A 14,263-nucleotide genomic window follows, 5' to 3' on the forward strand; every position below is an offset into this window, starting at 1 on the left:
TGCTCATAAGGAACCTTTACATAGATCAAGAGGCGTTGTTCAGACAGAACAAGGGAATGCTGATTGGTTTAAAGTCAGGAAAGGTGTGTGTCAGGGTTATATTCTTTCACCATATCTATTCAATCTGTATGCTGAGCAAATAATACGAGAAGCTGGACTATATGAAGAAGAACAGGGCGTTGGGTTTGGAAGAAGGCTCATTAACAACCTGCATTATGCAAATGACACAACCTTGCTTGCTCAAAATGAAGAGGACTTGAAGCACTTACTAATGAAGATCAAAGACTACAGCCTTCAGCATGGATTGCACCTCAACATAAAGAAAACAAAAATCCTCACAACTGGACCAATGAGCAACATCATGATAAATGGAGAAAAGATTGAAGTTGTCAAGGATTTCCTTTTACTTGGATCCACAATCAACAGCCATGGAAGCAGCAGTCAAGAAATCAAAAGACGCATTGCATTGGGCAAATCTGTTGCAAAGGACCTCTTCAAAGTGTTGAAGAGCAAAGATGTCACCTTGAAGACTAAGGTGTGCCTGACCCAAGCCATGGTATTTTCAGTTGCATCATATGCACGTGAAAGCTGGACAATGAATAAGGAAGACCGAAGAAGAGTTAATATCTTTGAATTGTGGTGTTGGCGAAGAATATTGAATATACCATGGACTGCCAGAAGAATGAACAAATCTGTCTTGGAAGAAGTACAGCCAGAATGCTCCTTAGAGGCAAGGATGGTAAGACTGCATCTTACATACTTTGGTCATGTTGTCAGGAGGGATCAGTCCCTGGAGAAGGACATCATGCTCAGCAGAGTACAGGGTCAGCAGAAAAGAGGAAGACTCTCAAGGAGGTGGATTGACACAATGGCCGCAACAATGAGCTCAAGCATAACAACAAGTGTAAGGATGGCTCAGAACCGGGCAGTGTTTCGTTCTGTTGTGCATAGGGTCGCTATTGGTTGGAACTGACTCGATGGCACCTAACAACAACAACATACATATACATGTATATGTGTACATATACTCATGAAACTACCTTTGAGATCCTCTACTGATACAGCTGCTTCCCTAAGAGATATTGTCCTTGGTAGTAACCAGTTTTGTATTATCCCCAGAGATAGGTTTTGCATGTTCTTGGTCTTCATGTAATTGGAATCATATTGCATGAACTCTGTGGTGTCTGACTTCATTTACTCAACATAATGTCTGTGAGATTTTATCAATGTCGTTACATATAACAATAATTCGTTGCTTGTTTTTTCCTATGTAGTATTACATTGTACAAATATACCACTATCTTTTAAAAATCACTTGTTTTAAGGTTTACAACATAATCTAATACATGTATAGTCAAATACCACATGTATGTATATTGTTAGGTGCCATCAAGTCGGTTCTGACTCATAGCAGCCTTATGTACACAGAGCCAAACGCTGCCCAGGGCTGCGCCATCCTCATGATCATTGCTATGCTTTAATCATTGTTGAAGACACTGTGTCAATTCTTCTCATTGAGAGGCATCCTCTTTTTTGCTGACCCTCTACTTTACCAAGCATGATGTCCTTCTCCAGGGACTGGTCCTTCCTGATAACATGTGCAATGTACGTGAAAGGAAGTCTCGTGATCCTCACTTCTAATGGGCATTCTGCTTGTACTTCTTTCAAGACAGATTTGTTTGGTCTTTTGGCAGTCTATGGTATATTCAACATTCTCCCCCAACACCAGAACTCAAAAGCATGAATTCTTCTTTGGTCCTCCTCATTCATTGCCAAGCTTTCGCGTGCATATGAGGCGATTGAAAACACCATGACTCCTGTCAGGGGCACCTTAGTTTTTAAAGCGACATCTTTGCTTTTCAACACTTTAAAGAGGCCTTTTGCAACAGATTTGCCCAATGCAATGTGTCCTTTGATTTCTTGACTGCTTCTTCCATGGTGTTGACTGTGGATCCAAGTAAAATGAAATCCACAACAAGGTCAATCTTTTCTCCTTTTATCATGATGTTGCTTATTGGTCCAATTGTGAGAATTTTTGTAATCCATACTAAAGTCTTTGATCCTCACCAGTAAATGCTGTGTTCTCTTCACTTTCAGCGAGAAATGCTGTGTCATCTGCACAACACAGATTGTTGATGCGTCTTCTTCCAATTCTGATGCTACATTCTTCTTCTTATAGTCCAACTTCTCGGATTATTTGCTCAACGTATAGATTGAATAAGTATGGTGAAAGGCTACATCCCTGAGGCACACCTTTCCTGGTTTTCAACCATGCAGTATCTTCCTGTTTTGTCCGAAAGACTGCCTCTTGACCTATGTACAGGTTCCTCATGAGCACAATTAAGTGTTCTGGAATTCCTATTCTTTGCAATGTTATCCATAATTCGTTATGATCCACACAGATGAATGACTTAGCATAGTGAATAAAACACAGGTAACCATCTTTCTGGTGTTCTCTGCTTTCAGCCAGGATCCATCTGACATCAGCAATGATATCCCCAGTTCCACATCACCTTCTGAATCCTGCTTGAATTTCTGGCAGTTCCCTGTCGATGTACTGCTGCAACCACTTTTGAATGATGTTCAGCAAAATTTTACTTGTGTGTGATATTAATGATATTGTTCGGTACTTTCCACAGTCTGTTGGAGCACCTTTCTTTGAAATGGGTACAACTATGGATGTCTTCTGGTCAGTTGTCCAGGTAGCTGTCTTCCAAATTTCTTGCTGCAGACGAGTGAGCACCTCCAGCTCTGTATCCCTTTGTTAAAACATCTCAATTGGTATTCCATCAATTCCTTAAGCCTTGTTTTTCACCAATGCCTGCAGTAACAAATTATGGATAACATTGCAAAGAATGGGAATTCCGGAACACTTAATTATGCTCATGAGGACCTTGTACATAGACCAAGAGGCAGTCGTGCAAACAGAACAATGGGATACTGTGTGGTTTAAGATCAGGAAAGTTCTGCATCACGGTTGTATTCTTTCATCATACTTATTCAGTCTGTATCCTGTGCAATAATTTGAGAAGCTGGATTATATGAAGAATGGGGCATCAGGACTGGAGGAAGACTCATTAACAACCAATGTTATGCAGATGACACTACCTTGCTTGCTGAAAGTGAAAACACTTGAAGCACTTACTGGTAAAGATCAAAGAGCATAGCCTTCAGTATGGATTACACCTCAACATAAAGAAAATAAAAACCTTCACAACTGGATCAATAAGCAATATGATAAACGGAAAAAAGATTGAGGTTGCCAAAAATTTCATTTTACTTATATCTATAATCAACACCGTGGAAGCAGCAATCAAGAAATCATAGGATGCACCGCACTGAGCAAATCTGCTGCAAAAGACCTCTTTAAAAATGTTAGAAAGCAAAGATGTCACCTTGAGGACTAATGTGTGACTCACCAAAGCCATGATGTTTTTCATCTCCTCATTTACATGCAAAAGCTGTACCATGGATAAGGAAAACCAAAGAATAATTGATGCTTTTGAATGATGGTGTTGGTGAGGAATATTGAAGACTATACCATGGAAGGCCAAAAGAATGAACAAATCTGTCTTGGAAGAGGTACAGCCAGAGTGCTCCTTTGAAGCAAGGATGGCAAGACTTCGTCTCACATACTTTGGACATTTTATCAGGAAGCATCAGTCACTGGGGAAGGACATCATGCTTGGTAAAGTAGAAGGTCATCGAAAAACAGGAAGACCCTCAATGAGATGGTTTGACACAGTGGCTGCAACAATGGGCTCAAGCATAACAAGGATTGTGAGGATGGTGCAGGACAAGGCAGTGTTTCCTTCTGTTGTATGTAGGGTCGCTACGAGTCAGAACGAACTCGATGGCACGTGACAACAACATATATAATAGATTACAATACAAACATTAATTTTTAAAATATAGTGGTATATTTATACAATGCAGTACTATATTAGCAGCAAGCAAGGAGCAAATTACTGTCATATGTAACAACACTGATAAAATCTCACAGACATTATGTTGAGTTGATGAAGTCAGACACTACAGAGTTCATGCAGTTTGATTCCAATTATATGAAGGCCAAGAGTGTGCAAAACCTGTCTCTGGGAATAACAGAACACTAATAAAAATTCATCACACTGTACACTTAGGATTACTTTATGCAATTTAGTATATGTGTGTTATGCCTGGTTAAAAAAAAAAAAAAAGCTGTTTATAATAGTCATTCTTGAAAGTACTTCACCGTTTACATACCTCTCCTCACAAGGTCTGCCTTTTCCTCTGGAACACCTCTCTATGTTCCTCAGCTCTTGGAGTGATCAGATTGGGTTTGCACAGTCAGTGCCCTGTTCCAGGGTGAAGATGTGTGATATGCGAGAGAAGACAAACTGTGAACGGAAGTCAGCACTTCAGACTTTCAGGATTCTAAATAAAAATGGGCAAGTATTTATGAGAACTAAACAAATTATTTCTCCAAAGAACATCGCAAATTTTTTTCAAATGTTCAAATATACAAATACCAACTTTCTCTGATCCCTAATTATATTAGAAAGCTTTGCCTACTGAAATCCCCCTTGAAGCCTATATACGCATTTCAGAAAAATCTATGCTTTTCTCTACAGAGCAAATGAGGACATCAGTGGGCGGTTCCCAAGTCCGAGGGGAAGCCACGAAACCCCACGGTCACTAGATGGAGCCCTCTGGGTGGCGCACGGAACCCCTCCCCTTCAACACCGAGCGGCGCAGACCCGGAAGCGGAAATGTGCGTCCTCTGCTGGCCTCCCCGTTTGGTCGCAGTCCTGCTCGGGCTTGGAGTGGCGGTGTGTCTGTCGGTCTCTTTCCTGGTCCGGCTCTCCTGTCTCGGGGTCTACGGGCGCTGGTCCAGGTGAACTGCGCAGTGCTGGCCTCGCCGCCCTCCCTGGGCTGCTCTAGAGCCGCGCGACTTCCTGTGGCCGTGCTGTGCCCGGGGCCTCCCCCCGCAGCCGCCTCTTTTCTGCCACGGCCGCCGCCGTTCCCCCGGCCCGCCCCGTCTTTCCTGCAGTCTCCGCCTCCGCCGCCGCTTTCCTGCGCCCACCGCCTGGTCAAAAACCCTGCCACCTTGCCCGCGCCCTCCTGGACCGCAGCTGTTTTCTGCACGGCCTGGGCTGTACTTTTCTCTCGGTGCGTTAACAGGTAAAATCGTGTCAATCCTCGCTAAGCTATAGTATGGTTCCCAGACCAGCAGTGTCAGCTTCACTGGGCGTTTGTGAGAAATACAGAGTCATGAGCCTGATAGAGGCCCAGGGTAGTTGGTCTGAGTCTGCATGCCCTGCTCCCCGCTCCAGTCCGATGCTCACCTTGCTTCCGTTTGTTTTCTGTGTTTCATAAAGCCGGACTTTTGTTAAGTATTGCGGAGCAGACAAAAAGTTAAGTTTATGATGAGGCATATATCCTCCCGCTACTTTAATGGTTATAGGTATTTAAAGTAGATAAGGAATTAAGAATCATGAGCTGGAACAAGTACGTGCATTTAAAAAAAATTTTTTTTTAAGGAGTATATTTATCCCTATTTCAGGAGGAAAATATTTAATAGGCGCATGTCGAGGAATTTCTTTGCCTGTAGGACATTTTCGTCATGATTGTGTGGGAAACAGTATGGCCAACCCTAGTCGGTCTGCTGTAAAATGTAATGTGGCTGAAGAAGCTTAATATAGGCCGTGACCAATTTATACAGGTCACACACCCAGTCTTTCTCCAAGATCTTAATGCCTGGCTGAAAGAACATCTGTGCAGCATTGGATGCTGGTGAGCCAGCCACAATTTTTGCTGCCAAAGAGCCACCCTTCTTAATAGGTTGAAAGCTTCTTGGAGTAAAAGTAATGTATATTCCCAATATTCCCAATGTTAGAACTTCAAATATTAGGAATGAGGGCAAAATGGAGGCATGTATAATGAAACTAATCCAAGCCTTAAACAGATCCTACAGAGTCAGCCAGGCTATAGTGTTGCAAAATGTACTTCATCCTTTGTGTAATAATTATGTTAGGAGGTATTCTTGTTTAGATTAATGTGAACGTGCAACTGTTAGAAAGTCATGATGTATAGTAAGTAATTTTGAACATAAGGTAAAGCTTAAATTGATGAGTAACGTGTGGCATCCATAACATGACTGGAGAATGTTTCTTTTTAAGCCAAACGTAATAATGTAGAATGAAGATAATAGTATGTGTATATCAAACCTAACGCATGTAAGAGGAATAAAAGAGTATCATTTTATATACGACAAAAGAGGTGAAAATGTATAGATGCTAGAGTCAAGCAGCAGCTGCAAATATCTCAAAAATTTAAAGCGTCTAAATTTTAAAGTGTCCTGTTTGAAAAATCATTACTTCCTTCAGTGTCATTAGCAAATCTCATTATTTTTACTATATAGAATTATAATTTACCAGAATTTTTGTTATGCAATCGTCCTTTTCTTTTTTGTATGTTAACATAGTGATCCGGATCCAATTACCTTGAAAAGTCCATTCTTTCCACATTGTAGTTGCTCAAATGCAATTTTATTTGTCTAGGCCTAAGGTTCACGGTAAGTCGGAATCGACTCCACAGAACACAATGATGACAACAACAGGTTGGCATTAAATTTGGAGATACCCACGTACCTCCCTATCTCCCCATAGTAACTACATTTCTCTCCTTTTACGTACACACTTAGACCAAGAGACTGTTTCTTTTTTTGTTTGTTTTAATGGTGTCATTTCATGCTATCTGTTTTGTGTGTGTGGTAAAAAATATACAACAAAACTTGCTATTTCAACCATTTTTACAAGTAAGATTCAGTAACATTAATTTCTTTGACCATGTGTGTGACCATCACCACTATCAGTATCTAGGTTTTTCCATCACTCTTAGCAGAAACTTGGTGCTTCTTAAGCATTAACTCCACTCTTCCTCTAAACTGCTGCTGGTAACCAACCATTTGGTCTATATATTTGCCTATTCTAGACATTTAAGTGGGATTGTACAATATTTGTCTTTTTGTATCTGGTTTATTTCACTTAGCATAGTGTTTTCAAAGCTCACCCAGGTCGTAGCATTTATCAGAACTTCATTGTTTTTATTACTGGATGATGTTCTATTGTGTGGATATACTACATTTTGGTTATTCATGTAGTTTGAGAGTCTACATATCTCTAACAAGCTCCCAGTTTATGCTGAAAATAGTGTACAAATAAAGGTGTGAATTAAAATTAGTGCTTTTAGAGAAAACAGTAAAAAGAAAGATCATACTGAAAGGGAAGACCCTGGTATAATGGTCATGCAAGAGAGAGAACATTTATATTAAGATCAAGAAATAAAGGAGTAAGAGTCAGCTGCATGGGGATGGGGGGAAGTGGGAACTGGTTTAGCTGCAAATAATTAAAAATCAATAAAACATGCTCCCATGTTGATCTCAAATAACAGTGTGTGTGTTGATCCACAAGGGGCCGAATTATGTAGGCAAACACACTAACTCATGCTTGGTCTCCTGAGTCCCTGGAGAAAATCAGGTTCAAGTTTTCCAGCCTTGCCATGGATGGTTCTCATGCTTTAAGCCTGTATACGCATATATATGAGTTAATCCCTCCACCTGTGATCTTGTTGCCAAAAGGAAGAGGCTCTGTAGCTGCGTGAATAATGTAGGTGTGTCCTCTGGAAGGCTGGAGCCTGTTCTGCCTTAAATGCAAATGGACCTAGGGTAGAGCACTGCCTTGAGACTAGGAGGAAGTCCTGCCAAGGAAAGAGTGGAAGGTCAAGACCCTGTCACTCTCTCCTTACTCAACACTGTCTCCTCCCCATCTTCTTCCATTTCAGGTCGCAGGTGTGACACAGAACTAGACCAGTTTAGGCAGTTGGGTACCTACAACGACCATCTTCTATATCCTTGCTATCACAAGTAAGGGTATCTACTGCTCTGACTGGCTGCTTCCACTCCCACCGCTCTTACCTACGTGGCTTCTTGGGCTCACAGAGAACATTTACTTAACTTCCAGAAGTTGTGCCAGGAAATGGTAAGTACCACAGAATACTGGGTAATTCTTAGTATAAGGGGGTGAGGCTAAATATGATTTGGTGGGGGACCTGCTATGTGCTCTGCGCTCTGTGTTTCTTCCGTGAGGTAAAAGGTCGCAGAGGAGGCCAAGAGACTCAATCCTAAGTGGCAACCTAAGGTCCTGCTCCACCTCCACTGGGCCCTTCCTGTATATATATGTGGTTTTTCAAGCCTTGGATGCCTGCGGTTACCTTCCACATGTAACTCTCAGAGCTGGCACCATGGGGCCTTAATGTCCCCACCCTGGGCCTCAGTGCTCTGTGTTGGATAACAGAATCTCATGAGCAGAGCCTGAAGATGGTGCAGCTCTGGCTGAGGAGACTGAGCCCTAGGCCTTCCAGAGCCATCCTTGTGCCATCACTGCAAACAGTGTTCTTGGCTTCCCCCAGGCACTGAAGGCTTTTCATTGCAGTTCTAAAGCTATAGCTCCACCTCTTACATGGTGTGATGGGGTAAAGAAAGGGAGAGAGAGTTATTCAAGGAAGAATGTTGACTCTTTGTGGGTCCTGTGTGGGGCTTGGCACTCTTGTGACCTCACCAAAGAAATGAGGCAGGAGAATGAGTCCAGCTGGATCATGTCTGGAGTCTCCAAGACCATCATTTTTCCAGTGGGAATGGTTTTGCTTGAGCCTTTCAGGTGTATGAGAAGCATGATACCCAATCCAGGTCCCCGTCCTCCCAGGCTGTCTGTGCCTATAGCTAGTATCACATTTCTAAAAATTTTGACTCCTCAGCACAGTCTTGGATTAAAATCTAAAGTTAAAGTGTTCTTTTTTTGCTAAAGCAGCTCAGGATATGAAATGGTGATACCGTCCTGCCTGGCCGGCAGTCAGGGCCAGCATCACAGGTGTAATCCGGAGTCACGGGGGTAAAATAGCTCCTAAAGTCTCTTGAAAAGGCTTGGTTTGAATTCCAAAAAAATAGGCAGCAGAAGCCAGGTTGATTGGACTAAAGGTTTTTAATTAGGTCAAACTTAGATACAGAAGGGCTGCGCACATTCCCATGAGTGAAGCCGGAGAGTGCTGGTCTTTAACTTAGGGCATGATACTGGCCTGCATCTGGGGCCTTTGGTCTACTAGTTACATACTCAAAGAGTGGGTGAATTAGAGTGGGGAAAAGGAATGTGACACCAGCACTACAGGAGGACCACCACAGGAGAAAGGGAGGGGAAGTAAAGCCTGAAAACCAAGTGTGGGGTGAAGGGAGTGGCCCTGAGGGGAAGAGTTTGGTTAACGTCCTTGTGTAACTACTGACAGGGTTACTGTCCGGTCAGCCGCTCTAGTTCAGTCTGAGTCCATCATGGGCAGGATCCATATGGAATATGTCTAACACCCCACAATCCACCCCTTTCCTGCCTGGGTCTTACAATTTCACGTGCATAGCTCTCCCCTTGAACTTCCCTGAGCCTGCAGGGACGTGGGGGAAATGAGTGTAGGGCTCCCGTCTCTACTTTGTTAAAGCATTGCAAACATACGCCACACCAGCAATATAAGGAAGTTCAAAAAATAATTCTACCTATTATGATGGAAGAAGTTTGAATAGTAATTTGTTTCACCATGTTTCCCACCCAGCAACCACCCCTTGATCTCCATCCTCCAGGTGTCATCCCCCGTATGTTCTGTGCAATCAAGTTGGGTTTGTAAGTGAACAAGCGAGTGGCTTACAGGGCTGCATTATCAGAATATATACACAGCATTCAATTGTTAATAATGTACAGATGTCTTCTTGGGCTGTCATTATCATGTTCAAAGCTATTCTGTTCTGGAGTACACCTTTCTGAAGACAGCATTTCTTCATTGGGAGCAGCAAGCCTGTGTTCAGTGTCATTTAGCGGAGTGGTGATGAACTTTTGTAGCATCTTAATTTTGATTATAACATATTGGTGACGTGATATGTATATACATACACATATACATATGTATGCGCAAGCATGCATATGAACCAATAGAAAACACCATGGCATGGCTTGGGTCAGGCCTGCCTTAGTATTCAAGGTGACATCTTTGCTTTTTAACACTTTAAAGAGGTGTTTTTTTTTTTTAGCAGATTTGCCCAATGAAGTGTGTCATTTGCTTTTTTTTTTATTGTGCTTTAAGTGAAAGTTTATAATTCAAGTCAGTTTCTCATACAAAAACTTACACACACATTTTTATGTAACCCTAGTTGCTCTCCCCACAAGGTGATGGCACATTTCTCTCCATGCTGTATTTCTTGTGGCCATTCAGCCAGCTCCTGTCCCCATCTCAGATAGGGGCTGCCCACATAGGCTTATGTGTCTACTTGCGTGAAAAAGCACACTCCTCACCAGTATCATTTTATGTCTTATACTCCAGTCTAATCTTTGAAGAGTTAGCTTTGAGAATGGTTTTAGTTTTAGGCTAACAGAGATTCCAGGGGCAATGACCTCTGGGGTCCTTCTAGTCTCAGTGAGACCATTAAGTCTGGTCTTTTTACTTGAATTTCAGGTTTGCATCCTACTTTTCTCCTGCTCCATCAAGGATTCTCTGTTATGTTCACTGTCAGAGCAGTCATTAGTGATAACTGGGGACCATCTAGTTCTTCCGGTCTCAGGCTGATGGAGTCTCTGGTTTATGTGGCCCTTTCTTTCTCTTGGGCTCATATTTTCCTTGTGTCTTTGCTGTTCTTCATTCTCCTTTGCTCCAGTTGGGTTGTGACCAATTGAAGCATCTTAGATGGCCACTTGCTAGCTTCTAAGACCCCAGATGCCACTTACCAAAGTGGGATGCAGAATGTTTTCTTAATAGATTTTATTATGCCATTTGACCTAGATGTCCCCTGAAACCATGGTCCCCAGACGCCTGCCCCTGCTACTCTGTCCCTCAAAGTCTTTGGTTGTATTCAGGAAACTTCTTAGCTTTTGGGTCAGTCCAGTTGTACTGAGTTACCCTGTATTGTGTGTTGTCCTTCCCTTTCATCTAAAATAATTCTTGTCTTCTATCTAATTGGTGAATACCCCTCTCCCTCCCTCCCTACCCTCATAACCATCAAAGAATGTTTTGTTCTGTGTTTAAACCTTTTCTTGAGTTTTTATAATAGTGGTCTCATACAACATTTGTCCTTTTGCAATTGATTAATTTCAGCATAATGCGTTCCAGATTCCTCCATGTTTTGTGAAGTTTCACAGATTTATCATTGTTCTTTATGGTTGCTTAGTATTCCATTGTGTGAATATACCATAATTTGTTCATACATTCATCCATTGATGGGCACCTTGGTTGTTTCCATATTTTTGCTATTGTGAACAGTGCTGTAGTGAACATGTGTGTGCACGTATCTATCTGTTCATGGGAAGGCTCTTATTTGTCTAGGATGTATTCCAAGAAGTGGAATTGCTGGGTCATATGATAGTTCTATTTCTAGCTTTTTAAGGAAGTGACAAATCGATTTCCGAAGTGTTTGTACCATTTGACATTCCCATCAGCAGTGTGTAAGTGTTCTAGTCTGTCCACAACCTCTCCAACATTTATTATTTTGTGTTTTTTGGATTACTGCCAGCTTTTTTTGAGGTGAGATGGTATCTCATTGTAGTTTTGATTTGCATTTCTCTCATGGCTAATGACTGTGAGCATTTCTTCATGTATCTGTTAGCTGCCTGAATGTCTTTTTTGGTGAAGTGCCCGTTCATATCCTTTGCCCATTTGTTAGTTGGGTTGTCTTTTTGTTGTAGAGGTATTAGATTTTCTTGTAGATTTTAGAGATTAGACCCTGATCAGATATATTGTAGCCAAAAATTTTTTCCCAGTTTGTAGGTTGTCTTTTTACTCTTTTGGTGAAATCTTTGGATGAGCATAAGTGTGTGATTTTTAGGAGTTCCCAGTTTAGTTTCTCTTCTGGTGTTTGTGCATTGTTAGTAATGTTTTATATACTGTTTATGCCATGTATTAGGGCTCCTAGCATTGTCCCTATTTTTTCTTCCATGATCTTTATCATTTTAGATTTCATATTTAGGTCTTTGATCCATTTTTAGTTTTTGTGCACAGTGTGAGGTACGGGTCTTGTTTCATTGTTTTGCTGATGGATATCCAGTTATGCCAGCACCATTGGTTAAAGAGACTGTCTTTTCCCCATTTAATGGACTTTGGGCCTCTGTCAAATATCAGCTGCCTATGAGCAGTGGATGAATTTATGTTTGGATTCTCAATTGTGTTCCACCAGTCTATTTGTCTGTTGTTGTACCAGTACCAGGCTGTTTTGTCTACTGTGGTAGTATAATAGGCTCTAAAATCAGGTGGTGTGAGACCTCCCAATTTGTTCTTCTTTTCTCAGTAACGCTTTACTTACCCAGAGCCTCTTCCCTTGTCATATGAAGTTGGTGATTTGTTCCGCATCTGATTAAAAAATGCCATTGGAATTTGGGTCAGGATTACGTTGTATCTGTAGATTGCTTTAGGAAACCCTGGTGGGGTAGTGGTTAAGTGCTACAGCTGCCAACCTAGAGGTCGGCAGTTCCGATCCGCCAGGCGCTCCTCGGAAACTCTATGGGGCAGTTCTACTCTGTCCTATAGGGTCACCATGAGTCGGAATCGACTCGTCGGCAGTGGGTTTGTTTTTTTTTGATAGACCGCTTGGGGTGGAATAGACATTTTCACAACGTTGAATCTTCCTATACATGAGTAAGGTATGTTTTTCCACTTACGTGGGTCTCTTTTGGCTTTTTACCATTTCAAGAGGTATCATATGATCCAGAACCAATGGTACTGAAAGAAGTCCAAGCTGCACTGAAGTCATTGGTAAAAAAAAAAACAAGACTCTAAGAATTGATGAAATATCAACTGAGATGTTTCAACAAATGGATGCAGAATTGGATGTGCTCACTCGTCTATGCCAAGAAATTTGGAAGACAGCTACCTGGCCAACCGACTGGAAGAGATCCATATTTATGCCTATTCCCAAGAAAGGTGATCAAACCGAATGTGGACATTATCAGGCAATATCAATATCACATGCAAGCAAAACTTTGCTGAAGATCATTCAAAAGCAACTGAAGCAGTATATTAACAGGGATCTGCCAGAAATTTAGGCTGGTTTCAGAAGAGGACATGGAACCAGGGATATCATTGCTGATGTCAGATGGATCCTGGCTGAAAACAGAGAATATCAGAAGGACGTATACCTTTGATTTATTCACTATGCAAAGGCATTTGACTGTGTGAATCATAAGAAATTATGGATCATTATGTGAAGAATGGGAATTCCAGAACACTTAATTGTGCTCGTGAGAAACCTGTACACAGATCAAAAGGCAGTTGTTCGGACAGAACAAGGGGATACTGAGTGGTTTAAAGTTAGGAAAGGTGTGTGTTGGGTTGTATCCTTTCACCATACATGTTCAGTCTGTATGCTGAGCAAATAATCCAAAAAGCTGGACTATATGAAGAGGAATGGGGCATCAGGATTGGCGGAAGACTCATTAACAGCCTGTATTATGCAGATGACACAACCTTGCTTGCTGAAAGTGAAGAGGACATGAGCACTTAATAATGAAGATCAAAGACCACAGCCTTCAGTAGGGATTACGCGTCAACATAAAACAAAAATCCTCACCACTGGACCAATAAGCCACATCATGATAAATGGGGAAAAGATTGAAGTTGTCAAGGATTTCATTTTACTTGGATCTACAATCAACCCCCATGGAAGCAGCAATCAAGAAATCAAAAGACACATTACATTGGGTAAATCTGCTGCAAAGGACCTCTTTAAAGTGTCGAAAAGCAAAGATGTCACCTTGAAGACTAAGGTGCACATGACCGAACCCATGGTATTTTCAGTCGCTGCAGTGGGTTTTATCATATGCACGTGAAAGCTGGACAGTGAATAAGGAAGACGGAAGAAGAACTGACAGCTCTGAATTGTGGTGTTGGCGAAGAATATTGAATATACCATGGACTGCCAAAAGAACAAAGAAACCTGTCTTGGAAGAAGTATAACGAAAATGCTCCTTAGAAGCAAGGATGGTGAGACTGCATCTTACATACTTTGGACATGTTGTCAGGAGGGATCAGTCCCTGGAGAAGGACATCATGCTTGGCAAAGTAGAGGGTCATCAAAAAAGAGGAAGACCCTCAATGAGATGGATTGACACAGTGGTTGCAACAATGGGCTCAAGCATAACAAGAATTGTAAGGATGGCGCAGGACTGGGCTGTATTTCATTCTGTGGTATATAGGGTCGCTATGA

General features: G+C 41.7%; 1 protein-coding gene across 2 annotated transcripts in view; it reads left to right on the top strand.

The window, feature by feature from the left end:
* The first annotated feature begins 4,743 nt into the window (after positions 1–4,743).
* The window catches only part of LOC100663424 (zinc finger protein 791), a 37,930-nt gene continuing 28,410 nt past the window's right edge, over positions 4,744–14,263 (top strand). The window contains exons 1-2 of one of the 2 annotated variants that reach the window (XM_010593312.3): positions 4,744–5,163; positions 7,825–8,021. In XM_010593312.3, the coding sequence (XP_010591614.1) occupies positions 8,019–8,021 (3 nt within the window). In that variant the 5' untranslated portion in view covers positions 4,744–5,163; positions 7,825–8,018. The remainder of the gene's footprint in view (positions 5,164–7,824; positions 8,022–14,263) is intronic. The other variant, XM_010593311.3, reaches the window with a different exon arrangement.

The sequence above is a fragment of the Loxodonta africana genome, chromosome 3 (assembly GCF_030014295.1).
Source record: "Loxodonta africana isolate mLoxAfr1 chromosome 3, mLoxAfr1.hap2, whole genome shotgun sequence".
Lineage (NCBI taxonomy): Eukaryota > Metazoa > Chordata > Mammalia > Proboscidea > Elephantidae > Loxodonta > Loxodonta africana.